We start from the raw sequence: 27,529 nt of genomic DNA on the forward strand, positions 1-27,529 counted from the left end.
GCTCCTCCCTCTCCTGCCCGGGGGAACAAGGCTGCTTTCAGCTCCGGCTGTGGGTGGCGAGGGCCTCTAGCCCTTTAAGAGAGGAAAATTTGGGTTTGTAATCCGAGCGAATTTCTCCTTTCCGACAGGCGGGAGAAGTTGCAGGACCCTCCCTCGCTCCGCTTTATTAAATATAGTATAGCAGGAGCTGGAGACAGAGCCGGCCGAGTCTGAGCCGTCCCGCTGCTCCAGCCCCCGGGGACACCACGGGGGACACGATGGGCGACACGATGGGTGGCATCGCCACCGTGCTGCTGCTGCTGCTGGCCGGCCACCCCCGGCCCCTCACCGCGGGACCCCCGGCCGGAGGTGAGTCCCGTCCCAGAGCCAGGGGTGGGAGATGCTTCAGGAGCGGGACAATCCTGCTCAGGGAGAGCCAGGGGAGCGCTGTGGGTGACCCAGGGGTGGCCCAGGGGTGGCCCAGGGCTGTGCGGGTCCTCTGCCAGGCTGGCAGCAGCGCTGTGTCCTGGGGAAGGAGCGCTCGCCCGGCGTGGCTCGCAGGCCGGTGGAGCTCGCTGTGCTCGCCCCGTGCTCTCCGCAGGGCACACGGGGGTGTGGATGGGGCTCGGAGCAGCTCTGCCCCGCACCGGAGGGGGGGAAGGCACGGCCGCTCCCCACCGAGCCCGGCGCCACCGGGAGGGAGCTGCCAGCCCTCCTGCCCATGTTTGGCCTTGCACGGAGCCCCTCTCCATCCCTGCAGCCGGAGCGCTGCGGGCTGTGGGTCACCTCCCGGGGCCGCCCTGCCCGCCTGGTGTGGCTGGTGGCCTGGGGCGAGTGGCGAATGGCTGCTGTCCCACCAGCACAGCCCCAGCAGGGTGCGGGACCACCCCAGGGGTGACAGGGCACGGGGGACCAGCTGGGGCTGAGGGTGTTGTCCCCAAGGTGCCGCAGGGCTGGCTGCTGCACAGGGGCAGCAGTTCTGAGAAGTTCTGATTTATACCGTTTTCCCCACGAAGCAGCCAGGTTTGCCCACCCAGCTCTTGTCAGGGATTTGTGTGCAACCTCAGCATCCTGACAGCCCTGCTCCCTCCTGCTCCCTCCCTGCTCCCTGATGCACACAGCCTCAGCAGGTCTGCACAGGGGTCTCATCCCACTGGGACAGGTCTGACCCTCCAGGCTGAGCCTGGAATCTGGCTGGGCACTGCACTATAGTTTTGAACGTGATGGGAATTGAAAAAGCACTTTTAAGTCCCTAACTCACCCCAAAAATAATATATCGTTTCACTGAGCGGTTTCTCTTCCCCAAACTTCCCCCCAGGGACCAGGACTCTGACCAGCAGTGAGGCAGGAGCTTGCTCCCAGCAGTTCCCAAAGGAATTATTGAAAACCTCCAGTCCTTTGCTTCCTAACCATCTTCTGCATCCCAGCCTGTGTCAGTGCAAGGAGGAGGATGATCCCAGGGCTCAGCCTTGTGGCCTCAGTGCCTGCAGGGCTCTGCTGTTGGTCTCTTGTTGTCCCTGTTCCCCCCCTGAGAGCAGGTGGCCTCTGGGACATGCTCCTTCCATTACCTTAGGCCTCGTTCTTTCTATTTTTTGTCATGTGCCAAAATAGGAGGGTGCCTGGCAAGCTGAGTGGAAAAAAAATCCCTTTTGTTAATGAACAGAGTGGTCTCCTTCCTCCCTGCCCTGACCTTTCCATCCTGGGATGGGATTTCCCCACATGCAGGGTCTGAGAGCTGCCCTGGCAGTCCCAAACTTTCATGGTGAATGGGCTGGAGAAACCACCAAAAAACCCTGAAACCCCCATGGCTTTCACTGATACTGCCAACATCCCCAGACTCCCCCAGTGACTCCCCCATGTCTGTAACACAGCTCTGGGGATCAGTGGGGACCTCCCCAGTGTCAGCACACAGGGCTGGGGAAGAAAAGGGGGTTTACACCCATTTTCCAATGCTGGGGACTCTTTCTGCACTGGGCTGAAACAGATGTGCCAGCTGTGACCCTGGGTCTGGGCAGCAGCTTCCCACAAGCCCCCTGCAGTTGAGAACATCATTCCAGCTGTTCCCATGGGCTGCCCACTGTGGGACATCCCTGTGTCTCCATCAGGGACAGCCATGAGCAGCATGCTGAGCATGGGGCTGAGGTTTTGGGGGATGAAGTTTTGTGTTTTGTGTTCCCTGCAAGCTCAGGTTCAGTAACTTGGGGCTTCCGGCCCAGCCCAGCATGGGAAGAGTCACCATGCACTTCATCAAATACAAGATTATACCAAAAATAAAAATAAAAAAACACTCATAAAATTTGTCCTCTTGACATCAGAGTGTGAAGCTTTAGTAAACTGTTTTTGACAGCCTGGCTCCCCTCTCGTTCCCAGTGAGGTCTCCCACAGGCTGGGCTCCTCCTTCCCCCAAATCCTTGTTGCTGGAGGTTTGGAATGAGGGGAGAAGGGAGAATTTGATGTGTAGATTAACCATGAGCAGATTTCAGCAAGTGGGTGCCCAAAATGTGACACCCTCCCAAGTTTAGGCAGAGCCCAGAAGCAGTGCTGGGGTCCTGGGGAGGGAAGAGGGATCCTGGCTTGTCCAGGATTGCCTGCCCATGGATGGGAGCAGTGTCTGTGCAGGGGGATCCATCCAGGATCCCTTCTGCGTTCTCCAGCTTTCTCAGCTCTGTGGAGCCACCTCTGCTCTTCCTTTCCTCCACTTTTGGACATGTGACTGATTTATTCAAACTTTCTTTTTTATGATCGCGCCACATGTTTTAAGGTCATAGCTCGAAGCAGCTGGAAAAGTTTCCAGCTGATGGGAAAGAACAGGAAAAATGCCGAAAAAGGGGGGAGAAAGCAAACTGGTATCGTGGGAATCGGGGAGGAATATTCTCGTCTCACTCTTATATTTAGCAACAGAGAACTGTGGGCAAATATATAATGAGCACATTCCTGCAGGATTGCAGGACAGGGTTAAGCTCACCCTGAGGAGGCTGGGCAGGGGCAGAGGCTGGGAGGCAGGAGCCTGTGTGCCTAAATAAAGCTCAAAGCACAGACTGTTCGACAGGAGTTGGCCCAGCCCAGCTCTGCTCCCCTGGGCTGCTCCCATGGCCCTTTCCAGGTGCTGGGCTCGGGTTTTGTCCTTTTTGGGAAGCCAGTTTCCCCAAATGTGAGCATCACCCCCAGCCTTCAGCTGGGAGACTCCTGCAAACTCCTGTGCCCTTCCCAGCTCTCACCTGGGCATCCCAAGCCTGGTTTGCCAGCACACTGTGACTCCCCTGGAGACACTGAGAGTGGAAGGTGTCCTTCAGAGCTCCCTCATTCCCAAACCAGCCCTTCCCTGAGCTCTCCCTGTGTTTGCTTGGACATTGCCAGGCTGCACACAGGGTGGGACACCCCTCAAACCTTTTCTGAGGTAAATACACCAGAAAAAGAGAGGGTTTATGCTATACTGACCAATATAGCAGTATATTGTTATATGAGGATAGTTTTTATATAAAATGATGGCAGAATATTAATATATTCTATAAAGTATATTCCGAATGTGTTCTGTGAAGCCAGAAAACCTTTTGCTTCACAAAGCAGAGCTGAGAGTCATTGGATTCTACAGAGCCAGGCTAAAATCCACAGGAGCAGGACTTCAGCAGGACTTCGTAGCTCTTTCCACCCCTAGGTTTGCTGCCTGGTTTGTCACCCATTGCCAAACCTTCATCCTCAGGACAGAGCAAGCAGGGCCTCTGAGCTGGCACCAGGGTGGGGTGGGGGATGTTTGTGCCCTGAGCTGTGGATCCAAGAGGGTGATAAATTCCCGTTTTCCATCCTTCTTCCCCGGGGTGTGTCGCATGGCTCCGGGCAGTACCTCTGGGAGCTGCCCTGTGCCCAAGGGCTGCGCTTGGCTGCCTGACAGACGGACAGAGGGACAGACGGAAAGCAGCCCGGAGAAGGGCGGGTGCTGCCAAAAACTGCTGGGAGTGGAGAAAGTCGTGGGGAGAACAGCATGGTTAGGAGGTGGCCGTGCCTCCCAGACAAGGAGATGGTGAGGCAAATTCATCCAAACTTCATCCAAAATTCATCCATCACCGTGACTCACTGGCTGGGGAAGGAGCCGCCGTGAGCTGTGAGTCAGCTCGGGATGGCCCTGTGAATCCCCGCTGCTACTTTTGCCCAAATCTTGGCTCTCTGGAAGTTGTTTTTCCTCTTTGCTGCAGGCAGGCCAGGGAGGGAGGGTTTGGAGTCACCAAAACTGTTCGTGGTGCCATCCCCAGCCGCATTAAGGGGTGCTCCCCATCCTCCACCATCCCACACCCCGGGCTTGGTGCAGCACTGGCAGAAAGAGGGGAGGGCAGCAGGAATTTCCTTCCCATTCCCTTTCCCAGCCTCCGACTGGGCTTCAGAAGGGCTTCGAGGTTTTCAGCATCCCATCCCACAGAAATTTCTGAGCCCACCAGGGTCATTTCCTCTGGGAGCTGGGGAGAAGAGAGGGAAGTCTTGGCCCGAGGTAGATGTGGCTGAGAAAGCCCTGCAGCCCTGGGAGGGGATGTGAGCACCCGCTTCCACACCCCCACAGCCCCCTCCCGCCAGCCGGGCCTCCCCCCCGCGCCACAAATAGAGCAGGCGTTTATTTTCTCTATAAACATCACCCTGGAGGGTGTTTCTCATGGATGGAAAAGCCAGGGGGTAGCAGGAGTGGGGAGGGGGAGGCACGGCAGGGCAGGGAGGGGCACCTCTGGAAGGATGAAGAGGACAGGGCAGAGCTTTCAGCTCTTGGAAGAGGGAGAAAAAAAGAAAATACTAATTTTTTTGTAGACAGTTTGTCATCTCCAGAGAAGGAAAAATATCCTCTCTTTCCCCCATCCACACTGCACCGTGTAGACAGTTTTCTCTGCCCCTCACAGCACTCAACATCACAAAAAACTCAACCTGGTGCCCAGTGAGGTACAGGGTGCTGTGGGTGCTGCCTTACAAGCCAGAGCTGAATCACCCCAATTCACACATTTTACACCTTAACTGCGCGTTATAACATCTCTATTCAAACATTTCCCCGTCCCTGCGCGCTGCAGTGAAGGCCAGCAGGTATCTTCTGGCAGGGTTTGACACTGCCGCTCGTGCTCATTGTTCCCCGCAGTTTTGGCTGATCGCTCCCCCATCCTGGCACGTCGGGAGCCACTTGACACCGGCGGGGCTGGGAGCCGTCAGAGCCGGGGCGGCTGGAGCCGCGCTGTTTGTTGACAGCAGGCGAGGATCGCTCCGGTAACACCGAGCTGTTCCAGGCGTGTCTGTGAGCATCCCCTGGCCCGGCTGCTCTAGCCCTCCTCCCCTCCCCGGCCTGCAGATGGGCTTGGGGACAGGCAGGGGTGGGATTCAGGGATCTGCAGGTGGGATGTGCACCCAGGTGTCGCGCTCTGAGATCCTCCTGGCTGGGACTGTCCCTCGTGTGCCACCACGTGCCCTCCTGCAGCTTTTCCTTGGCTGGGTGGGGAACACAGTGGCAGCGGGTGCCAGAATGTGCAGGGTGGAGCTGGAAAACCTGCCAGCCTGCGAGACAGGGGAAGAGGGCTTGGGAGGGAGAGGAGGAAAGAAAAAATAGAACAAAACCCGACTTCCAATGGTTTGGAAACCACGTCCTCGGCGGCTGATACAATATTTCCAGGCCAACTTCTGGCAGCGAGAGCCTGAGCGAGCCTGAGTCACGCTGCAGGGGACGGCACAAAAGCCCCATTGAGCCTCCCGCTTCCCCAAATCCTCCCACTCTCTCCCCCTGCTTCACTTCCCAGGGCAAACACTCCAAACTCTGCTTCCAGCTTGGGCTTATTCCTCAAGTCCCTCCGGAGCCATTGAGCCACGCATGGTTAAAATCTCTTCATTCTTGCTCCGTGCCAGGCTTTGGGGGTGCTCATCCCCCCAGCTCTTCCCAAAAGCACCGTGGCCTTTGTGGGGGGTTTCAGGCTGGCTCCCAGCTCCTTGCCCTCCCCTCCATGGCTCTGCATCTGGCCGAGCAGGAGAGCTCAGGAAATACCATCAGCTTTAGGGCTGTGCTTGAATCATCGTAAAACCACGCTGGATAAGCGATGGAGCTCTGCAGCTACTGCCAAGCCTCCTGGACCCTGCTTTATGGCCTCCAGCTCTCACAGCTCCTCTGCTGCTCCATGAGCACGGGAAAGGCAGGCAGGAGCAGGCACAGGGGTTTGGGGACACGGGAGGGTACAACCAGCCCCGTCCCAGACAGCACGGAATTAGCAGGGGGCATGTTTCCATGTTTTCCCCTGACCCCAGAGCCCGTGGGCTGTAAAAAGGCTGTTTTTCCCCAAAGCTGTCAGGCTGGAGAAGGCAAGCAGAGAGCAGCTGGCTGGGGAACGGGGGAGAGGAACTGAATGAATAAACACAGGAGGAGGGGTTCAAAGCAGAGTGGTGCAGCCAGAGGCCACCGGGCTGGGATGGGGGCGAAGCAAAGCACCCGGGGCCAGGACTCTCCTCCCACACCCAAAACAAGGGCCATGGCACTTCTGGTGGTCGGCAGGGCTGGGAAGGTGACCAGCCACAGATTTTCTGGTGGTTTTGTGGGTGCTGCTTTCCAGCAATTCTGCTGGCCAGAGCTCCTGGAAAGCGCCGGCCCCTGGGAGCCCCGGCGTGAGGGAGGGCCAGAGGGAGAGCTCTTGTTCCCATTGCTGGGGTTGGAAAAGCATGCACAGCCCTGGCTCAGGATGTGGGAGCAGCAGTCACTGCAATCACTGGGACTGGGGATAAAAGGAAAAGTCCTCCTGCGTGCCAGGAGCTGTCACAGCAGGGATGGATCTGTGCCAGTGACACCCCATGCCATCAGTCTCGAGACAGAACCCCGAGCTTTCCTGAGGCAGGCATGAGGGGACTGTGGTGTGATCCCCGAGTCCCCACTGGGTTTGGATGTCCTTGCTGCAGGCTAAACCCAGCTCATCTCCATTGCTCTGGGATTTCTTTGCCGTGGAGACCCAGATGGGTGGTCAGCTCAGGTCTCAGGGCATGTCTGAAGGCAGCAGTCCCCCATTTGTCCCCCTAGCTCCCCCTCTTCCCAGCAAAGCCCCAGCCAAAGGCGAGGGCCACTGTGTTTGCCTTAACCTCCTTGCAGGCTGCTCATTTCCTTCCCTGGCCATAAATAAAACCACACACCGTAAAACGAAGGGAATGTGGAACATAATGAAGCCTTTCTCCAAAAGCCCGTTGGATCCCTTCCTCCCATGGCTCCTCCACCCTGTATGGGGACAGAGGCACAGCCCAGCCCCAGCTCCGGAGGGCTACAGGTCCCACTGGGCATCAGAGAGCCAGGCTGGGGACAAGGGAGCCTGAACCCCCAGGACCACCCACGGCGCTGATCCTGCCCACCCTGCCTGTGCTGGGAGTGGGACAGGAGCCTCAAGCACACATTCTGGGAGGAACAGGAGGGATCAAACTGTGAGCAGCATCCCCAGGGCTGGGCAGCCCCCCTGCCCCGAGCCCCCCCAGTATTTGCATCCCCCAAAACCCTCCAATGTTTGCATCTGATGTTCCCATCGCCCCAGCTTCTCCGGTGTTGGCATTCCCCTGAACCCCTCCAGTATTTTTATCCCCTGAATCCCTCCCATGTTCACATCCCCCTGAACCCCTCCCCACATTCACATCCCCCCAAATCTCTCCAGTGTTCACATCCCCCTGAATTTCTCTAGTGTTCACATCCCCCCAAATCTCTCCAGTGTTCATATCCCCCTGAATTTCTCTAGTGTTCACATCCCCCTGAGCCCCTCCAATGTTCACATCTCCCCAAATCTCTCCAGTGTTCACATCCCCCCGAATCTCTCCAGTGTTCACATCCCCCTGAACCCCTCCAATGTTCACATCCCCCAGCCCCTCTGGCGTTTGCACAGCGGGTGGGGGTGCAGCACCACGGGTGACCTCACTACCTTACAAGTTATTTAAATAAAAAAACAACCCCAAACAACTCAGAGGACCTCAAAACCAGCTCGTGAGGCTGCGGAGCAGTGCAGCAGGGTGCCCTTGGGGCAGCCCAGCAGCACCCAGCGGTGTTGGCACAGGGATGCGGGCAGGAAGGAGGGCAGCCGGAGGGCTGGGCTGCACCAGCGGCCGCACAAGCCCGGGGCTGTTCGGGCAACAAGGAGCTTTCACTCCCCGGCTGTTTTTCCAGCGTCGGAAAAGCGGTGTGGCCGGGCTGGGAACACAGGGAGTCATTCAGGGGGGCGCGTGTGTCTGCACGGGGCTCTCCTGGCACCCGCCCCGCTCATTAAAGAGCTGCTTTAATGGATTCCAGTCCCCTCCCTGCAAACACAGCCGGCCACCGGCCCCCACCTGCCCCACCGCAGCCTGAATGGAGCCTTGTTGAGCATCCAGCCCCTCCCCGGCTCCACACCCCTGTCCCCGGGCAGGGTTTGCTCCGCTGCTCCTCCTCGGCCTCAGGGTTATGCTGTGGCCAGAGCAATGGGAGACCCCACATCCCTCAGGGCTGGTACCCCAAACTCCAGTGCAGCTCCTCCTGCACGCCCCAAATGCAGGGCTGGGGATGCCCCACGAGCCTTGGGGCACGGCAGCATCCAGCCAGGAGCTCACATCCCCTCCCACACCCCCAGGACACCTCTCCCTGCTCCAAAATCCCTCCGTGGCCAGTGCCGGCTCTCTCTGAGCTGAGCTTCCCGAGCACTTCCCTTTGCCTGGGCCTGGAGTTGGCTCCTTCAACCTCCTACGTGCTGGGAAGGAGGTGGGAGAAGTTTTTGTGCTGAGATATCTGTCCAAGCACAAAGGAGAGCCCAAAACAGCCTCGCTGAGCCCCAAGCACTCAAGACAGCCCCCTGTGCAGATGGGGATCCTCTCAGGCTCTGCTCCCCCAGGCAGAAAACTCCCTGAACACCAAAAAAACAGGGGCTGGAGAGGCCAAAGCAGCCGTGTTTGCAGCTGGAGGACAGGGGACAAGGGCCAAGGCGTCGCGTGGCCGGCGGCCGGGGCGGGTGCCGGGGCAGCTCCGGCTCCTCGCTGTGTGCCGGCCCCAGGAGCAACCCAGCAACCCGGGGCCTCGCTCCCAGAGCCCTCCTTAGAGCTTTTGGCTCATCTCCTTGATTTTTTTCAATGAGAAAAAAAGGCCCCAAAAAACCCCAAACCCAAGTGACACTGCAGTCTATAATCTGCTGGCTGGCTGCTCGGAAACTGTGACGGAGGCTCCTCTCGCCTCGTCAACGCCTTTCAATCGTCTTGGCAAGGCAGGGACGGTGATTTCCTGTGGGACAGCGAGCTGAAAATGGCAATTGTTTTTATCTGGGATGAGTGGGACATCCGGGGTGTCCTCTCCATGGCCAGGACATGGGGACCTGTTGTCCCCATGACAGGAGAGGAGGGGTCACCTTGGGCATCTGCATGCAGGGATGAGGGGCACGACACTCCTGTGGTATGATCGTGGCATCCTCACATCACTGGAGATGAGTGTTTTTGGGGCATGGGAACTCATCCTCGTGGGGTGATCCCAGGAGCCCATCTCAGCCTGCCCAGAGATGGGGATGGGTGCCTGGAAATCCCTGCTTGCTCCAAGTGATGGACTAGGGGCACCCTGTCCTATGGAGGCTCCTCCGGAGCAAAATGCATTTGAAAAACAAAACCAAAAAAATGCATTTTTTCTGCATCTTTTTCAAAGTGCAGGGTGTGGAAGAAGGGGGATGGAGGTGAGAAGCTGCAGGTCCCGGGTGAAAGTGAAATGTGAGTGGCTTCACATCCTGGCTGGGCTGATGAGGGAGGAGGAGAGTGGCCCTGAAATAAAGCAGGAATTTGGGAAGACAAACAGCAGTAATTCACATGGCTCTGCTGCTGGAGAAAAATTCCAGTGCCTCCTGGATCTGGGCAAGGGTCCTTCCTCCTCCCCAACAAACAGCACCACTCCCATAGGCATCCGCACCTCTGGGAGCTTTTTATTATTAGCATTTTACGAGAGAAGAAGAAAAACATTTCTGTCAGCTTTGGGAGAGCGAAGGCAGGACAAAATGTGCTGGCTGCAGGAGCTGGTGCCCCCTGGCACACTGGAAAACAAGCTGGTTGTGCTGGAGCAGCCCCAAATCCTCATCCCCAGCACCCATGGCGAGACATTGCCCAGCCCCTGGGCAGGCATGGGAGCTGCTGGTGGGTCCAGCCCAGCCAAGCTTTCCCTCCCCGTGAGAGCAGCCACTCAGTACCCATCTGAAAAACGTTTTTTGAATTAGGGGAAGCCACTAAAATGCAGCAAAATCCCAGTGGGAGCTGGAGCACAGAGCATGCACAGGGAACCTCGGCGGGAGCCAGCACATAACGTACAGGGATGTTCCTGGGGACCACATGTGCACGCACGTGTGCCTGGGGCTGTGCAAGGAGGGACAGGAAAATTCCTTTTTCCACTGTGACACATCACTCCTGCTCACCAGCCCCAGGACAAGGCGGTGCTGAGAGCCCCAGCACCCACCACTCTTGGCCACTGGGCAAGGCTGGCTTTGCTGGGACCATGGGAAGGAGGGAGCAGGTCAGGGAAGGACAGAGCCCTGCAGAGAACAGCTCAGCTCCTCTGAGTCACTGGCTGGGCTGGAGAGGACAAGGGAGCCAAAGTGCCCCATGCCAGCAGCAGGCACCCTGACAGCCTTGCCCTGGGCTGGGCAAAGGGCTCGGTGTTACAGCAAAGGCCAGATAATTCCATGGTGCCATTTCCTCCCTGTCCAGGACGGGTGAGGTGATGGTCTTTGCAACGCCCACGTCATCCTCCCAGACCACAGGGGAAAACTCAGGCGCTTTTTTCTGCTGCCAGCAGCAGGAAATGATTTTTTGTGGTGTCCTGGACAAGGAGGTCTCCCCATTCCCAAAGAAGAAGAGTTCCATCCATGCAGGGCACTGTAGGGCTCAGCTCTGAAGAAAATGTGAAAAGCTAAAACAGAGTGCAACTTGTGGCATCACCTCTACAGATGGTCCTCTTCCAAATGCCTCAGTGACTGTGGCTGTCTCACAGGGTTGAGTTTTCACTTGCTGCACCACCCTTTGAGCAAAGTCCACACTGCCCATTCCCACCCTGGCCATCCCACAGAAATTTGGGCAAGAGGAAAATGCAACCAGGGAAGCATTGTAAGAGCAGATTGTGGGTGTTTATACCCAGACCTCGCTGTGCAGAAGATTGGTCTCACCCCAAGATCCATCCCTGCCTCCTCCAAAAGAGATCAGGGGCTGGGACCCTGAAATCCAAATTCCTGTTCTTGTTTGCCCATCGCACCTCAGCAGGACAGACTTGACAACTGGGTGGATTTGATAAGTGCTCTAATAAAGCACAGCAGGAAAACTTCACATATATAAACTCCAGCAGAGCCTGTGACTACATATGGACTGAAAATGTGCATTTGCCCCCTGTCCCTGACATATCCTCCCCAAACATTTCCAGCTTACAGAGCTGGAGTGTTTATGCTTCTGCACACAGTTTTGGCACAGGCTGAGCTGGAGCCAAGCAGGATGGGTGGCTGCAGGCCCCAGCCACACGCATTTAACATGTGTGAGATGCACATGCATGCTTTGAGTCAGCTAAACACTAAAAGCATCTAAAATTAAACCTTGCCGCTCCCTGTACTCTTAATCCTGCCCTCTCCAGTCCCTGCCCTGTGACACAGTCTGTCATTTCGTGACCACATGCCATTGAGCTGAGTCCTCCAGGGCTGATGTGTGCTGGGTGTTGGACACGTTCCAGCTGCATCTCCAGGCGCCCAATTTGAGCTGAGGTTTGTGTACGCTCCCACATCCACATATGGATCACTGGCACTCATGTTTATTCCTCCAGCACTGAGGAGAAACACAGTTTCTTTAATCAGAAGGCGCTGGCACAGGTTGCCCAGAGAAGCTCTGGAAGTGTTCAAGGCCACGTCAGAGCAACCTGGGCTAGTGGAAAATGTCCCTGACTGTAGCAGGGGATTTGGACCAGATGAGCTTTAAGTTTCCTTCCAACCTAAACCCTTTTAGGATTTCTTGAAGGAAAATGAGAAAAATGGACTCCCTCAAGGGTCTTTTTAGGCTGCTGGACTCTAGCAACCTGTCAGATGGCAACCAAGGGAAGGATGGATGGGCTGGGGAGGTTCCATAATCACAGCACCCACCCAGACAGGGCTTGCAGGAGGTTTCCTTCCCTGCCTGACCTTTCTCCCCTCTCCCCAGCCTCTTTCTTCGGGGACAGCTTCGTGGAGATGCCGCTGGCGGACGCCTCGCGCACGGTGCGGCTGCAGCTGCAGCTCCTCACCAGCCAGGGCAACGGGCTGCTGTTCCTGGCTGCTGGCCAGCCCGACCACCTCCTGCTCCAGCTGCGAGCCGGCCGCCTGCAGGTCAGCACCCCGATCCTCTCCCCAGGCTGGGCTCTGTAACTGGCTTCACCAGTGGGAGGATGAAGGGGCAGCTCAGCTGCCAGGGATTGCCAAGAGTACAAGAGGAGGGCGGACACCAATCTTGCCAGATTTGGTTAAATACAGAGAAACAGGCTCCACCTGGGGAAGCTGCCCACCCTGGGTGATGCTGGGGATGGCCATGGGGACACCCTGACACTGGCACCCCGTGTGCATTGCATGGTCAGACACGGTGCACAGCACCCTCAGGTGTGAGGAGGTGAGACAAGAGGATTCAGGGAAAGGAGAGATCTCCCTTGTCCCAGCTGGAACATGGGAAGCAATCAAGACAGAGGAGTAAAATTCCCTGTTGTGGTTATGGTGTTGACATCCACCATGAAGGAAAAGAGAGGGAGCATCCGAGGCACACATCCTGCCTCTCTGCAGCCTGGGCTGGGCTACCAACCACATTAAACCAAAGCAGAAGAGCAAGCGAGCCACTGCCCAGAGGTGTCCCTAATGCAGACCATGTGTCTCACCAGCTAACCCTCTATTTTAGGCAGGCTCCAGGCTGCTGCCCATGAGGAGCAAAACCTGCTATTTCCCCTGCCAGTTCCCAGGGAAAGGGCTGGAAGCAGCCAAGGTTGCAAGGATGGAGGGCAGTGGGCAAGATAGAGCAGGGGAGGAAGAGACAGCATCTGGCTGGGCTGCTCTGTGAGGGGAGAGGAAAAGCCAGCTGTGGGACTGGAGATGGAGTACCCCAGCTCTGAGACTGAGGTTTGCTGAGAATGAATAAAAAAGGAGAGAAATTCAGAGAGCAGGACAAAGAGGGCTGGCCCACAGGGAGGATGAGGGAGGAGCACATCCAGACGTGGAGGAGCAAACTGAGGGACCAAAACCCTTATGAGCACCTGGGTGTGGGTCCATGCATGGAAGGTGGGCGGGTCTCACTTGAACTGATTTTGTGTCTTTCCCTGCAGGCCAGGCTGCAGCTGGGCTTGGAGGAGGTGACTTTGCAGTCCCCAGAGGGGCTGCAGCTCAATAACCTGGCAGTGCATGATGTGGAGCTGCTGGTGGAGGATGGCAGGATGACGCTGACCATCGATGGGCTCTTCAACAGCTCTGCAGACATCGGGGGGCCAGCGAGGGAGCTGGACATCCAGCACGGCCTCTTCGCCGGCGGCACAGGCAGCCTGGACCTGCCCTACCTGGCTGAGGCCAGCCCTCCCTTCAGGGGCTGCCTGCACCTGGTGACCTTCAATGGCCTGGATGTCCTCTCCCATCTGTCTGCTGGTGGCAGCTCCAAGACCTTCCACCACGTGCAGGAAGGGTGCAGCACGCAGTTCTCTGCAGAGCCCGAGGAGCCCTTCGGGTTCCCGGGGCCGCACTCCTACGCTGCTTTTCCCACGTGGGACGCGAGGCAGGAGGCGACCATCGAGTTTGTGATAACGACAAGCGCCACCCAGGCGCCCCTCGTCTACCACGCAGGGCTGGAGAATGACTTCTTCTACCTGGAGATCTCCAACGGGCGCCTGCGAGGGTTTGTGGAGAAGGGCAATGGTGTCATCGTCCTGCACAACAACGTCTTCATCAGCGACGAGCAGCAGCACTACGTCAAGGTCCACACGGACGTGCACAAGTTTGAGATACTGATAGATTACTATGCCTCATCCACGTCCAACCGGGGCATCAACAACTACCTGGACCTTCAGGGGAACCTCTTCATCGGAGGTATGGATGAAAAAGCTTTGCAAAGGCTGAGGGAGCATCATCTTTCTTTCATCTCCTTGTGGACCATGACCAACCACTCGTTTGTTGGCTGCCTGGAGGACCTCCGGATAAACCAGCAGAGGAGGAGCCTGCAGGATGCTGTGATCACAAAGGACATCACGGCAGGCTGTGGGAAGCAGGACCACTACTGGGACTATGAGGAAGCATATGAGCAGGACGAGGCATCCACTTCCCCGCCCCCAAACGGCTTTTCGGGAGCGCCAGGCCTGGTGGCCGAACCGTGCCGGCCTGACAGCAGCTTCCCACCCGCCTTTGCCAACATCAGCAGGCTGCTGCACGTCAGCCCCCTCATCGTCTCTGAAGGGGGCATGGCCTACCTGGAGTGGAAACATGCCCAGCCAACGGTGGACTTGAGCCTGGCCAACATCCGTCAGTCCCAAATCCTCTTCAGCATCACCGGTGACCCCAGGCATGGCCAGCTGGAGCTGGACATTCCCGGCTCCAGGAGCAGAAGGAAGTTCACCTTGCTGGACATTGTGAACCGGAAAATCAGGTATATCCACGATGGCTCCGAGGGGCCCATGGACCAGCTGATGCTGGAGGTGACAGTGACCACGCAGCAGGGAGTCCCGGAGTGTCTGCGGCAGGGGCAGGTGTACCTGCTGCCCATCATGATCAACCCTGTCAATGATGCCCCGCAGGTGACCTTCCCCCGTGGGAACCAAATGACCATCCTGAAGCACACTCGGAAACACCTGACCACCGACATCCTGCAGGTCCTGGACGATGACTCGTCCTGTGATGACCTCGAGTTCCAGCTGCACAGTCAGCAGGTGGAGGAGGGGTATGTGGAGTTGGACTTCCACCCCGGAGTGCCCATCGAAGAGTTCTCCTGCAGGGACCTGGAGGCTGGCAACGTAGTCTATGTGCACCAGGGTGGGACAAACTTAGAGCTCACCCTGCAGGTGAGTGACGGCACCATTCCGAGCCCCGTTGCCACCCTGAGGATCCTGGCCATCGATCCTGACATCCGCCTGCTCAATAACACCGGCCTGTCCCTTTCCCAAGGAGGGGCCGCACGCATCACCACAGCCAACCTGTCAGTGGAGACCAACGCTGTGGAACAACGGGTCTCCATCCTCTACGTCCTCACGGAGCCTCTCAAGTACGGTGAGGTCCAGAAGCAAGGGAGCATGGGAGGGGAATGGAAAAAAGTCGAGTCCTTCCACCAACAGGACCTGGAGCAAGGGCGCATCCAGTATTTTAGCACAGACCCGGAGCACCGACTGGAAGACAGCGTGGAGGAGGTGAGATTCAAAGTCCAGGTAGGGCAGAAGCTCCTGCCGAACAACACCTTCCTCATAAGGATTAAAAGAGCCACCATTAAGATGAGGACCATGGCTCCCCTCCAGATGAAGAATAAGCGGCATAGAAATATCACTGGCAAGGAGCTGGAGGCAATGTTGGAAGATCCAAACTCTGCCCCGGTTCCCTTCCACTACATGATCGTCCAGGCTCCCAAAAAGGGAAACCTGGAGCTGCTGGGCAACAGGCTGACTGAAGGCTTTGGATTTACAGAAGAGGACCTGCAGGGAAACCGCCTGAGCTACAGCGTGACCATCAGGAACTCCCAGCAAGCCGAGGACTCCTTCCAGTTCCGTGTCCACGCTGGTGAGCAGCACTCGCCCGTGTACACCTACAGAATCAGCATTGGGGGGGACCCCGATGCGCCAACCCTGACCAACGTGCTCCTGACCGTGCCGGAAGGTGGCCAGGCCATCATCTCCAAGGATCACTTGTTTGTGCAGAGCGTGAACAGCATGGACTACGCCTACGAGGTGATCGAGGGGCCGGCGCACGGCAGGCTGGCCTGGGCCGCGTCCCACGGCTGGGCCTCCAGGGAGGAGATCACCGAGTTCACCAACGACGACATCCTGCAGCGCCGGCTGCTGTACCAGCACGACGACTCCGAGACGCTGGAGGACGACATCCCCTTCGTGGCCGTCAGGCAGGGCGAGGGCAGCGCCGAGTCTGAGACCGAGGAGGTGAGGGGCGTTTTCAGGGTGTCCATCCAGCCTGTCAATGACCACAGCCCCGTGCGGGCCGTGAACAGAGTGTTCAGCGTGGTGCGCCACGGGCAGCACCTGCTGACCACCGACGACATCGCCTTCACCGACAAGGACTCGGGCTTCTCCGACGCGCAGCTGGTGCTGACCAGGAAGGACATCTTGTTTGGCAGCATCGTGTCCGTGGATGACAGAAGGCACCAGGTCTATCGATTCACACAGGATGACCTGAGGAAGAAGAAGATCCTCTTTGTCCATTCTGGGGCTGACCGGGGCTGGATCCAGCTACAGGTCTCGGATGGTCTCCACCAAACCACGGCCCTCCTGGAAGTGCAGGCATCAGACCCCTACATCAGAATAGTCAACAACACCGGGCTGGTCATCCACCAGGGCACACGAGGGAGCATTGACTCCTCTGTCCTCAGCCTGGAGACCAACATGGACATCAGGTCAGATGAGGAGATACGGTTCCTGATAACCACCCCCCCGAGGTGGGGGACCGTGCTGAGAGGGGAGCAGCCGGTCATGGCCTTCTCCCAGAGAGATCTGCTGGCAGGAGAGATCTCCTACCACCACAACGGGAGCAGGAATGCCCGGGACGAGCTCCAGTTCACTGTAGAAGCAAATGAGGTGGCGGTGGAAGACACACTGGCCATCAGCGTCTTCTTGGATACCCATCCCAGCCCCCTGAGCATAGTCAACCACAGGGAGATCTATGTTTTCCAGGGAGAAGCAGCTGGGATCAAGGAGGAGGACTTACTGGTGAGTATCCCCTTCTCTAGTCACTCCCCATGCCTGCATGACTTCCCTGGCCACCAAACCAGGATGGCCACCTATGAGATTCCATTTTACTCCCAACTGCTCAGAGCCGAGGCCTTGTGTCCTTGCCAGGCTTTGCCTAGGGGCAGAGAGGGCTTCAGGCCCTCAGAAAGGTGATTCTTGCAGTTCAGCTCTGAGGGATTGACTGCACAGCAGTTGGGACAGCCCAGCCTCAGTTACCAGCCCTCCCACTCATTCCTCGTCTCCCCCACACTCCCAGGTGACCCACGAAGAGATCCCTTCCCAAGACATCGTCTACCTGGTGAGCAGCCCCCCAGCCTCTGGCTTCCTGGCAATGCTTCAGCACAGCCAGGATGTGAACGAGCAGCCCAGCCTGGACCCCATCCAGTCCTTCACCCAGGAGGACATCAACAGTGGCAGAGTCCTCTACCTGCACTCCAAGCCCAACGAGGAGCGTGACCGCTTTGTCCTGGACGTCACAGCCCGCAGTGCAGACCCTCTGGAGGGGGTGGTGGTCAGCCTGCTTGTGCTCCCCATCACCGTCCCCTTGGATGTCCACAACATCACAGTGCCGGGAGGGGGCTCTGCCACCATCTCCTCGAGCATCCTCAGCATTCCCAACACCTACTACCCCACCCTCGGCGTGGAGTTCAGGGTGCTCGAGCCCCCCAGGTTTGGCAGCCTCCTGAGCAGCCAGCGGCCCCAGCAGGGCGGGCTGCACAGCTTCACCTGGAGCGAGGTATAGCACCCAGGGGCACCCACTGCTGCTTTCCCGAGGGTATGGGGAGAGCCCAGGGCGGGTCTCCAACCCCAGCCACAACTGGGAGGTTGGGGAGGGCTGCAGGAGTTTTGTGTGCATCAGAAGGGATGGAGGCATGTGGGGTGATGGGTTTGCTCTTCAGCCCCTAGGGATATGGGGTGGGGATGCAGGCAGAGCACCCATGCTGGGCTCCAGGTCTGCTTCCCATAGAGATCCCACAGGGTTCCAACTAACCCTGAGCTGGTGGTGGGTTGCCATCATCCTGCCAGGATGGTTCAGGGTCCCCTCCATGGAGGATCACCTGCCCCTTGCCCCGCAGGTGGAGAACCAGCAGATCCAGTACCGGCAGGATGGTCCCCGATCGCTCACAGACAGTTTCACCATCCTGGCCAATGCCTCCGAGGTATCCCGAAAGAGCCATCCCCGGACTCTGTTCATCACCATCCTGCCCCGCAGCACCAAGGGGCCGCGCCTGAAGGTCAACGCCGGCTTGCAGGTAAGGCTGGGGGGACGCCTGGGGACCACCTGTGCTGGCGGCAGCTCGCCTCGGGGAGCTGGGGCTCGACTGCCGCCCAGAGGCGGGCCATGGGGAATGGCGAAAGGAGGAGCGTTTTCCCGAAGGGGCGAGGCTCTGGAGGAGGCGGAGAGGGAGCTGTCCTCGCCCCCAAACCCGTCCCGCCCCGCTGCTGCTGCGGGAAGCGGCCGCGAGATGGGAGCATCGCCCCGCCAGATGGAAGCAGCGCCCCGAGAAATGAGAGCATCACCCCAGAGATGGGAGCAGCGCCCCGAGAAACGGGAGCATCGCCCCAGAGATGGGAGCATCACCCCCAGAGATGGGAGCATCACCGCCAGAGATGGGAGCATCACCGCCAGAGATGGGAGCATCACCCCTAGAGATGGGAGCATAGCCCCAGAGATGGGAGCATCGCCCCAGAGATGGGAGCATCACCCCCAGAGATGGGAGCATCACCCCTAGAGATGGGAGCATCACCCCCAGAGATGGGAGCATCACCGCCAGAGATGGGAGCATCGCCCCAGAGATGGGAGCATCACCCCCAGAGATGGGAGCATAGCCCCAGAGATGGGAGCATCACCGCCAGAGATGGGAGCATCACCCCTAGAGATGGGAGCATAGCCCCAGAGATGGGAGCATCACCCCCAGAGATGGGAGCATAGCCCCAGAGATGGGAGCATCACCGCCAGAGATGGGAGCATCACCCCTAGAGATGGGAGCATAGCCCCAGAGATGGGAGCATCACCCCCAGAGATGGGAGCATAGCCCCAGAGATGGGAGCATCACCGCCAGAGATGGGAGCATAGCCCCAGAGATGGGAGCATCACCGCCAGAGATGGGAGCATCACCGCCAGAGATGGGAGCATCACCCCCAGAGATGGGAGCATAGCCCCAGAGATGGGAGCATCGCCCTAGAAATGGGACCATCATTCCAGACTCTTGGCACAGCCCCTGCTCGTGGGGCAATCCCTGGCAGCTCCAGGATTAGCTTGCCCACCTTTCATCAACACGGACTGGAACTACTCAGTCATCTGAGCAGCTTTCACACCTCCCTTTATGCCCATCCCAGAACACAGCAGTAGGGAAGAGGTCTCACCTGCTGGTGAACTCCCACCTTCTGCTTCCAGCACCTCCCTGTCGCATTCGGGGTCACTAATGCAAAATTCCAGCGAAGAATTTAGTGGAAAACATGGGAGAACAATCATCCCACCCCTCACCTTTTTCACCATCCTGGGATTTCTCAGGCTGGCAGCTGAAAGCAATCTACTGCATGGGGGTCATCACACAGTTGCCTTGGGAAGGGTTCTGGGGGCCTGGACTCTGGAGAAGGTGCTCAAGGGGAAGGGGCTGCCCTTTTTGACACCCATTTTGAAGGATACCTGCAAAGTTTGGAAGGTATCCTCAGCCCCAGCTCTGTGCCTGCACCAGTTTTCCCCTCCAGCCCATCAAATGCCTTTTGTAGACATGCCTCACCTGGGCCAAAATTCAGGGAGATGTACCCCTCAGCTGCTGGGCCTGTGCCAGCCCCTTTTCCCCACTCCAAGCATCCAGTATAAGCATGGCCTTCCCTCCCCCCCAGCCAACATGCTAAGGATAAGGGTGAAAAGACAGAAAAACCTCCTAAAAATAAACTCTGAGGCAGCAATTTGTCTGCCCTTCCAAGGGGATTTCTGGGAATCCCTTTGCACCCTGGGAAGAGTAACCACAGCTGCCCAGAGGAGCTGTGGAGCTGGGAAAGGCTTCTTTCCCCCAACAGGAACGACGGGAGAGGCACAGCCCTGCCGTGTTTGTGCTCTGGTGAGGGATGACTTCAGTGTTTAAAGGTCAGGCCAGGCCCCAGAGAGGGATTGCACAAAGGTTTCCAGGGATGCCGAGTCCTCGCAGGGCTGGGAGACAACAGAGGCTGGGTCTAGACCCCAAAGTGGAGCCCCTGGGGAAGGAGCAGCAGTTTTTGGGCTGGATGTAAGGGCAGGATGGCTGGGTGCCACCGAGAGAGAGGCTCCCAGTGCTGCACAGGCACACTCCCCAGAGCAGAGGCGACACGGAGGCTGAGCAAACACAATAATCCCAGGAGCTCCGCAGGAGCCAGGCGGAAGACTTTAATAATTCAGGGAGGACCAGGAGCGTGGAGAAATGGGTCAGCTCTGGGCGGGGAGCAGAGCTGCTCCAGCCACTCTGCCTGTGCCTTCCCAGTGGGCAGCCATGCCCTGGGGCTGCCAGTCCTCCCTGCTTTGCTCACAGAGGGTTTTCTTTGGCTCCAAGCCCCCGGTGTGATTGCAATTCCAACTGCTGTGGGTGCTGGGGAGAGGAGGCAGCCCAAAAAACTCAGTGCAAGCACAGTGAAGCTCCTGTCCTGGCTGTGTGTCCATCAGCACTTCCCCCACCCTGCCTCTCCAAAGCTGTGTTTTGCAGCCTGCCTCTGCCATCCCGTGGGGACTGCTGAGGGATTTCATTTCTCTGTCGGCACCCACACCCACTCAAGCAATGTTTTGGGTTAGGCCAGCTGAAAACAGCAGAAAAGAGCTCATCCGGCAGAGCACCTCCTCCAGCGCCTGCCTGGGTGTTGCCTTGCAGATCCCCAAGCTGCAGATTTCCAAGATCCCAGCCTCATGATGATGTGGGATGCTGCACCTCCCACCCCTCCACCCCACGTGAGCCACGGCACGGCTCTGTTCATGCACCCCATGATTTCCAGGCATCCTGAGGGCAAAGGGCAGCTCTGGGCTGTGTGGGCAGGACCTGTTTGGCAGCATGAGATTCATCCCTGTGGTCTGCCAAGACAGAGATGTGGCACAGGGTCACAAGCATGGAAAATTGTTGCCTCCAGCTGGTGATGGGAGATTCCAGGGCTTTGGGGTGGCAATGTTCCCAAGGGAGGGTCAGCACCACTGGATGGGAGGAAGTGGTCCTGGGAAGTTCCTCGGTGGCTCTGAACTCGGCCACATACTTGTCATTCCTGGAGGGTTTGCTGGGACAGCCTTGCTGCACAGCCTTGTGAGGGGGTGGTGGGACAAGAACTGGGACAGCAGCAGGAGAGAGGAGAAGCACCCAGCCAGGGAGAGACAGGGCTGCTTGTGGTCATTGTGTCCCCAGCAGCAGCTTATGCACCCCACTAAAACCCCTTCCCTGCAAAGCAAGGTCTCAAAGGCACAGCCCCTGCCCCAGGGCACCTCTTCCACTTGCAGGAGCTGGGGAAACTGAGGCACCCTTGCCCTCCAGCAGAGGCACAGACCCAGCTGTGTGGCACGTGCTGTCAAACACGGCAGGGCTGGGAAGAAGCCAGAGGATGGAGGCGTCACCCGGGGCACAGACAAGGCGCCCTTGTCGGGCTGGGATGTGCTCTGGCACCCAGCAGAGCAGTCTGAGCTGGGATGGGGAAAAGGGGAGAGGTGCCAGGGGGTGCCAGGGGGATTACAGCCTCTCCCTGTCCCCCAGCTGCGGGAAGGTGCCACGGCTGTCCTCAGCCCCCACATCCTGAGTGCCGAGGACGAGGACTCCCCAGCAGAAGAGGTGACTTATTCCATCCAGCCCCCGGCCAACGGGAAGGTTGTGCTGAGGTCAGAGCCCGGCGCTGAGATCCAGAGGTTCACCCAGGCCCAGATAGACAACGGCCTCGTCCTCTTCATGCACCAAGGTAGGGCAGGACTGAGGTGCCCCAGGGCCCCTGCACCACCCCAGGGTGATGGGGACACTGTGCCACCACAGGAGATACCAACCCCAACACCCTGACAGGTTAATGGGGAGCTGCATCTCCTCTTGCCCCCACAAGTGCCCAGGTCTGTGCTTTCCACAGGAGCCCTGGATGGTGGCTTCGCCTTCGATCTGTGGGATGGTGAGAACCTGTCCCCTGGGCACTTCTTCCTCATCAGGGCCCAGAGGGAGCCTGTCATCAGCCTGGCCAGGAAGCAGAGCCTCACAGTCTGCCCAGGTGGGTACCAGCACCTTCCCCATTCTCCCAGTTCAAATGGGAGTTTGAAAAGTTCCTGCCCTTGCCCAAGCACTGCTGAGGTGCCCCTGGCAGAAGTTGCAGGTGGGTGGCAAGGTGACTGGTTGAGATCCATACTGGATGTGTTTTCCAGGTGCCCTGCAGCCCATCACCAGCCAGAACCTGCAGGCAGTGAGCAACAGCCCTGCCAGCTCCAGCACTCTGTACTACAGCATCGAGCAAGCCCCGCGCCTGGGCAGGCTCACCACCTCACAGGGGGAGGAAATCAGGAACTTCACCCAAGCCCAGGTGAGATTTCAGTTCCTCCAGCCCCTCAGAACCCCAAAAATAGCCCTTCCTCACCCTCCACCACAGCATGGGGGTCCCAGTCTGAGCCCAGTGCCACCACAGGCACCTGATCCCAGGCAGGAGGCAGCACAAGGCTCCAGCCGTGCCGTGACTTTCCCAGCTCTGCCAACAGCTGCTAAGAGGGATTAAGAGCTGCTGCCCCAGCCTTGGATTTAGCTCTGGGGGAAGCTGAGGGAGCTATAATCCCTTTTCCTGGGCCATCTCCCTGCTGCAGCACCAGCCAGCCTGGCTGCTGCTGAAGGGAAGAGCCAAGCATGATTTTTTCACCCCTGCTCTGAAAAAAATCCCTTCTCCTGTGGGGCCAAATTTTGCAGAGCCCAGCAAGGATTTTATTTTTATTCCATCACTCAAAGGCATAGGTTTACCCTCCCTGGAAGCTCCTCTTTGCTATACTTACCCTCAGAGGATGCTGAGCAAGCTCAACCCTTCCTCTGAGCCTCCCTAATTGCTGGGAGAAACATCACAGAATCACAGAACAGTTTGGGTTGGAAGGGAGATTAAAAGCCATCGTGTTCCCCCCCCCCCATTCCAGGGATGGGATAGCCACAACTTGACATCCTGGTAAATACCATGGTCACTATTGTGCCATGGCTAGTGAGAACCCCCATTTCTTACCTAATTAGAGCTTGGTAGCTTCATCCCAGAGTCAAGATAGGAGCAGATCAAGGATTTTTTTTGTTGTTGTTAATTTTCAGGTGGACAGCAAGCTGATTTTCTACCAGCACGAGATGCCAGGCAAGCCCTTCTGGCTGGTCCAGGATGCCATCCGCTTCCGCGTGGTCACTCCCACAACCATCTCAGATTCGTTCATCCTCCTCGTCCTGATCTCCTTTGAGGAAAACTGTCCCCAGCGCTTGACTCAGCTTTGGAAAAACGCAGGTAAGGGTAGGAAGGAGAAGCATGGGACAGACCAGCTCTTCAGGAGGGCTTGTTTGTCTGAAGAAGACACCACTGTGTTGTTTTCCATGGCTGATATATTACATCAAACATCTAAAACTGCATCCAATTCTTTCTTCTGTCATTGCATCGAGCCCTCACTAACTTTCATCAGTTGATTCTTATCCCTTTTCTCACCAGGTCTGCAGCTCACAAGGGCTCAGCAGGCTGAGATTGACACCTCGGTGTTGGATGCCTCCAACCTCCTGAGCCAAATCCTGGTCCCTGAGAGGGCTGGATATGATGTTGTCTTCCTGGTTACGGAGCCACCAGCTCATGGACAGCTCTTGGTGGCCGGTGTGCCTCTGGAGCAGTCACGGCCGTTCTTCCTGCAGTCAGACCTGGCAGCGAGGCGCTTGGTGTATGCCCATGGTGGGGGCAGTGTCTCCAAAGACCGTTTCAGTTTCAAGGCTTGGCTGCAGCCCCGGGAGCAGCAGCCTGCCCGTCCTCCACAGGATGGGGTGGTCATCTCTGAGGAGTTCAACATAACGGTGGCCAGCAGCACCACGCCACCGCAGGTGGTGAAGCGGCAGGAGGTGCTGCAGGTCCTGCCGGGCTCTGTGGTCACCTTGTCACAGGAGTACCTGGATGTGGCAGACCCGCTGGTGTCCCCACAGGAGATGGTATACAGTGTTCTCCAGAGGCCACTCGCTGGCCACGTGGCCAGCACACACAGCCCACGGGAGCCCATCAGCCGCTTCACCCAAGCGGATGTCAATGCCGGCCGCGTGGTGTTTGTCACCACTGGGAGCCGTGCCCCAGGCTCCTTAGCCCTGAGGCTCTCCAGTGGCCACCACCCACCCATCCAGACCTCACTGGAGATCGAGGTGCTGCCAGCCCTGAGCACCACTGCCAGCCCAGCCCTGCTGGAGGTGCCCCAAGAGCTGAACAGGGCCCCCGTGTCCCACCATCACCTGCTGGGTGCCGCGCCACGAGGGACGGGCAACATCCAGTACAGGATCACCAGGGAGCCCAGGTTTGGACAGGTGCAAGTCAACCAAAAGCCATCACGGGGCTTCTCACAGAAGCAGCTGGATCGCAGGGAGGTGACGTTCACCTTCAGGGACCTCGGGTCGCCCGAGGATGACTTCCAGTTTGTCGCCATTTCGCGGGCAGGGAACAGGAGCGGCGTGGTGAACGTGACGGTCCGAGCTGCAGTGAAGACCCAAGTGGGCAGCCTGTGGCCCCGAGGCACCACAGCCCTGCTGGACACCAGTGTCCTCGATGCCAGCGGGCTGGCCAACCACACCAAGAGCGTCCCGGTCTTCAAGGTCCGCAGGGCGCCCCGTGCCAGCCGTCTGGTGAGGGTGTCCAGGGAGCCAGGACAGCCCAGCTCCCCGATAGAAACCTTCAGCCAGAGCGAGCTGGAGCAAGGGCTGGTGGGGCTGGAGGTGCTGGATGCTGGGGACACCCAACCAGCCCTGCAGAGGGACAGCTTTGTCTTCGAGCTGGTGGCTGCCGGCGTGCCATCGGCGCTGGCGTCCCTGGAGTACGGCATCGAGCCCTACAATGCCTCCAGATCCTACGGTGTCACCCTGCTGGCAGTCCCGCTGGCACCCTCGCCCCCCGTGCCCCACGGCACAGCACGGAGCAGCCCCAATGCCAGCGAGCTGGGCGTGCCCCCCACTCCCTGGCTGACCCCCGGTGCCACCACTAGCCCCAGCCCCGGGGCGGGGGGCACCTTCCTCAGCTTCATCGAGGCCAACATGTTCAGCATCATCATCCCCATCTGCCTCATCTTGCTGCTGCTGGCCCTCATCCTGCCCCTGCTCTTCTACCTGCACAAGCGCAACAAGACGGGGAAGCACCACGTGCAGGGCGCTCCCGCCTCCAAGGCCAAGAACGGGGCCGTGCCAGACCACGAGACCTTCCGGAGGACAGAGCCCAGCCAGAGCATCCCCCTAGCGACTGTCACCAGCCTGGAGGGCAAGGGCACGGGCCCCCCACCCCCAGGCACGGGCTCTGGGGCACCTCCAGACCCCGAGCTCCTCCAGTACTGCCGGACTTCCAACCCCCCGCTGAAAAACAACCAGTACTGGGTGTGAAGGGCTCGGCTGCGGTGGCACTGAGACCACCTGGGCGTCCAGCCCCTCCTGCAGCACCGCCAGCCGCCTCCCCCTGGCTCTCCTCCTCCTCTTCCCTGGGAGCTGGCATCCCACAGCTGCAGGAGGGCCATGGGGATGCAGAGGCTGCTGCTCCAGCCCACCTTGTAGCCCCACATCTCCTTTGGGCAGGGGAGGGGGACACTGCATAAGCAATTGGGGACAGGCAAAATTCCTGAGCATCGCTGGGAATCACTGACTTTGGGTGCTCGTTTGTGCCACCCAATGGAGGCCACAGTGCTGGGGGGGCACCTGATGACACTGGTACCCACAGAGCCACCCAGGCTGGTCCAGTGGTGGCTCCTCTAAAGGCAGCACAGTCGCCACAGGGGTGCTTTACATAGCTCTTGGTAAGAGAGGGAGGATGAGGAGCAGCTTGTGTTGAGTCAGGCTGGGGATGAAGCTGCCCAAATTCCCCAGGGCTAGGCAGGCTGAGACACTGGAGCAGAGGCTCGGAAAATATTCTGTGGCCAATGCCAGGGGAATTTAGAAGTCCCCACCCACTTGGAAAAATAACCCGCCTCGCTCTTCCTCTACTTGCCTTGTGCTGCATGAAACCAATTGCACCGAGCCCTAGGGGGGTTGCACAACAGGTAGGATGCCCTTGGCAGGGAGGGAGGGATGGCTGGAGCTCACCTGGGCAGTGTGAAACCGGAGAGCAGAGCAGAGAAGCGGAGCCAGCACGGTTTTCCACTGTATACTCCAGTATGGCAGAAGTAAACAGAATAAAGTGCCTTTTCCGAGGTGCATCACTGTTTTTCTAAGCTGTCTCCCTTGCCAGACCTGTTTTAAGCTGCTGAGCGACATTTGGAGGTAATGGACTATATTCTGGGCTCTTGCTCAAATTTTCCCCAGCCTGGAGTCCTGAAAACTTAAATAGAAACTGTCTGAGGGAGGGCAGAGGAAAAACTGAGCGCTGAGCTCAGGATGGGACCCAACAATAATACCCTGTGCTGCTCCAGCTGGGAATCTCATCACAGGGCACATCCTGCTCACACACGTCTGATGGGAAGCTGGCATGACCCCCAGGGACCAGAGGGGACCCCTTGCACCCCTCTCACCCCAGATAAAATCCACCACATGATCCCCCCCCCTAGACCATGACCCTGTGTGATCCCACTCCAAGGCTGCAGCAGAGCTGGGATGTTTGCCTGGATCATGCCAGTTTTCCTGGCTGGGTTTATGGTGCCAAACCTTTGCTGAGCAGTAAATCACACCTGCCCTGCTTCAGGTGGTGCTGGCACATCTCATGGGCACCCAAAGCCATCAGGGTGCAGGCAGGCCCTGTCCCCACGCCCCACAGGACAGGGCACAGTGGGAACCTGGCACCTCTGAGTTGTTTGGCCCAAGGGGGAGGCTGATGGATGTCTGCTCCCCACCTCCAAAACCTTCCTCCTGCCTCATCTAGAGGGAAAAACAAGGTTTCCTTCTGCTCAGAGGCAAATTACACCCTCTCCCCTCTGTGAAATGGGGTCAGGGTGACCGTGCTGCCCACGCCACAGCTGGGAGATGGCCAGGGCCGTGCTGCTCCCCAAAGGTTGGAACAGCTTCTGCCATTGACTCCAGATCACAGCTCTGCACCTCCCCACCCCATTCAAACACACATTTTTTATTATCTTCACTATTTACATGTCCCCAGTGAGGGATGGGAGCTGCATCCACCTCCAACCACCGAGCCTTGGAAGCTTCGCTGTGTTTTCCTTCCCAGTGATTCTCATCTTGTGCCCAGGGATTACATAGAAGGAGCGTGGCCTATTTTGTAAGGAGCTCTGAAAGCAAACCAGGTTATTTTTAAGGCTTGTGGTTGTATTCCTGCTGCTGAGAAACATCCACTTCCTGAGGTCAGGGGAGGACAGGCAGTAACCTGGAAAAAGGCAGCAGAGACGGCAGCTCTCCGGGGCCAAGCTCTTCTGGCAGGGTTTAAATCCTCAAAACTGAAGGACTGGGTTATTCAGGGCTTGCAGGATCCGAGGCAGCTTCAGTGCTGCCACTGCCACCCACCCACCTGGGGAAGGCTGGGGGCCCACAAACACAAACCACAGCCCAAACAATCTCAGAAGTTTCCTGG

At 58.2% G+C, this 27,529-nt stretch overlaps 1 protein-coding gene across 1 annotated transcript; it reads left to right on the forward strand.

Moving 5' to 3' along the window:
* On the forward strand, window positions 1-27,477 carry CSPG4 (chondroitin sulfate proteoglycan 4). Its single transcript, XM_079318350.1, has 10 exons — window positions 1-348; window positions 12,118-12,281; window positions 13,259-16,837; window positions 17,115-17,594; window positions 17,935-18,111; window positions 21,565-21,763; window positions 21,923-22,057; window positions 22,209-22,363; window positions 23,119-23,302; window positions 23,501-27,477. Exons 1-10 carry the CDS (start codon window positions 258-260, stop codon window positions 25,402-25,404), a joined length of 7,068 nt encoding a protein of 2,355 aa, XP_079174476.1. The 5' UTR covers window positions 1-257; the 3' UTR covers window positions 25,405-27,477.
* Window positions 27,478-27,529: the final 52 nt, after the last annotated feature.

This window comes from Erithacus rubecula, assembly GCF_903797595.1.
Source record: "Erithacus rubecula genome assembly, chromosome: 14".
Classification (NCBI taxonomy): domain Eukaryota; kingdom Metazoa; phylum Chordata; class Aves; order Passeriformes; family Muscicapidae; genus Erithacus; species Erithacus rubecula.

Excerpts from the sequence above, each read along its gene's own strand:
- CSPG4 (XM_079318350.1), top strand. The coding sequence starts at position 258 with ATGGGCGACACGATGGGTGGCATCGCCACCGTGCTGCTGCTGCTGCTG. Across the intron at positions 12,282-13,258 it reads TGCGAGCCGGCCGCCTGCAG|GCCAGGCTGCAGCTGGGCTT; the intron begins GTCAGCACCCCG and ends CTTTCCCTGCAG. Across the intron at positions 21,764-21,922 it reads CGTCCTCTTCATGCACCAAG|GAGCCCTGGATGGTGGCTTC; the intron begins GTAGGGCAGGAC and ends TGCTTTCCACAG.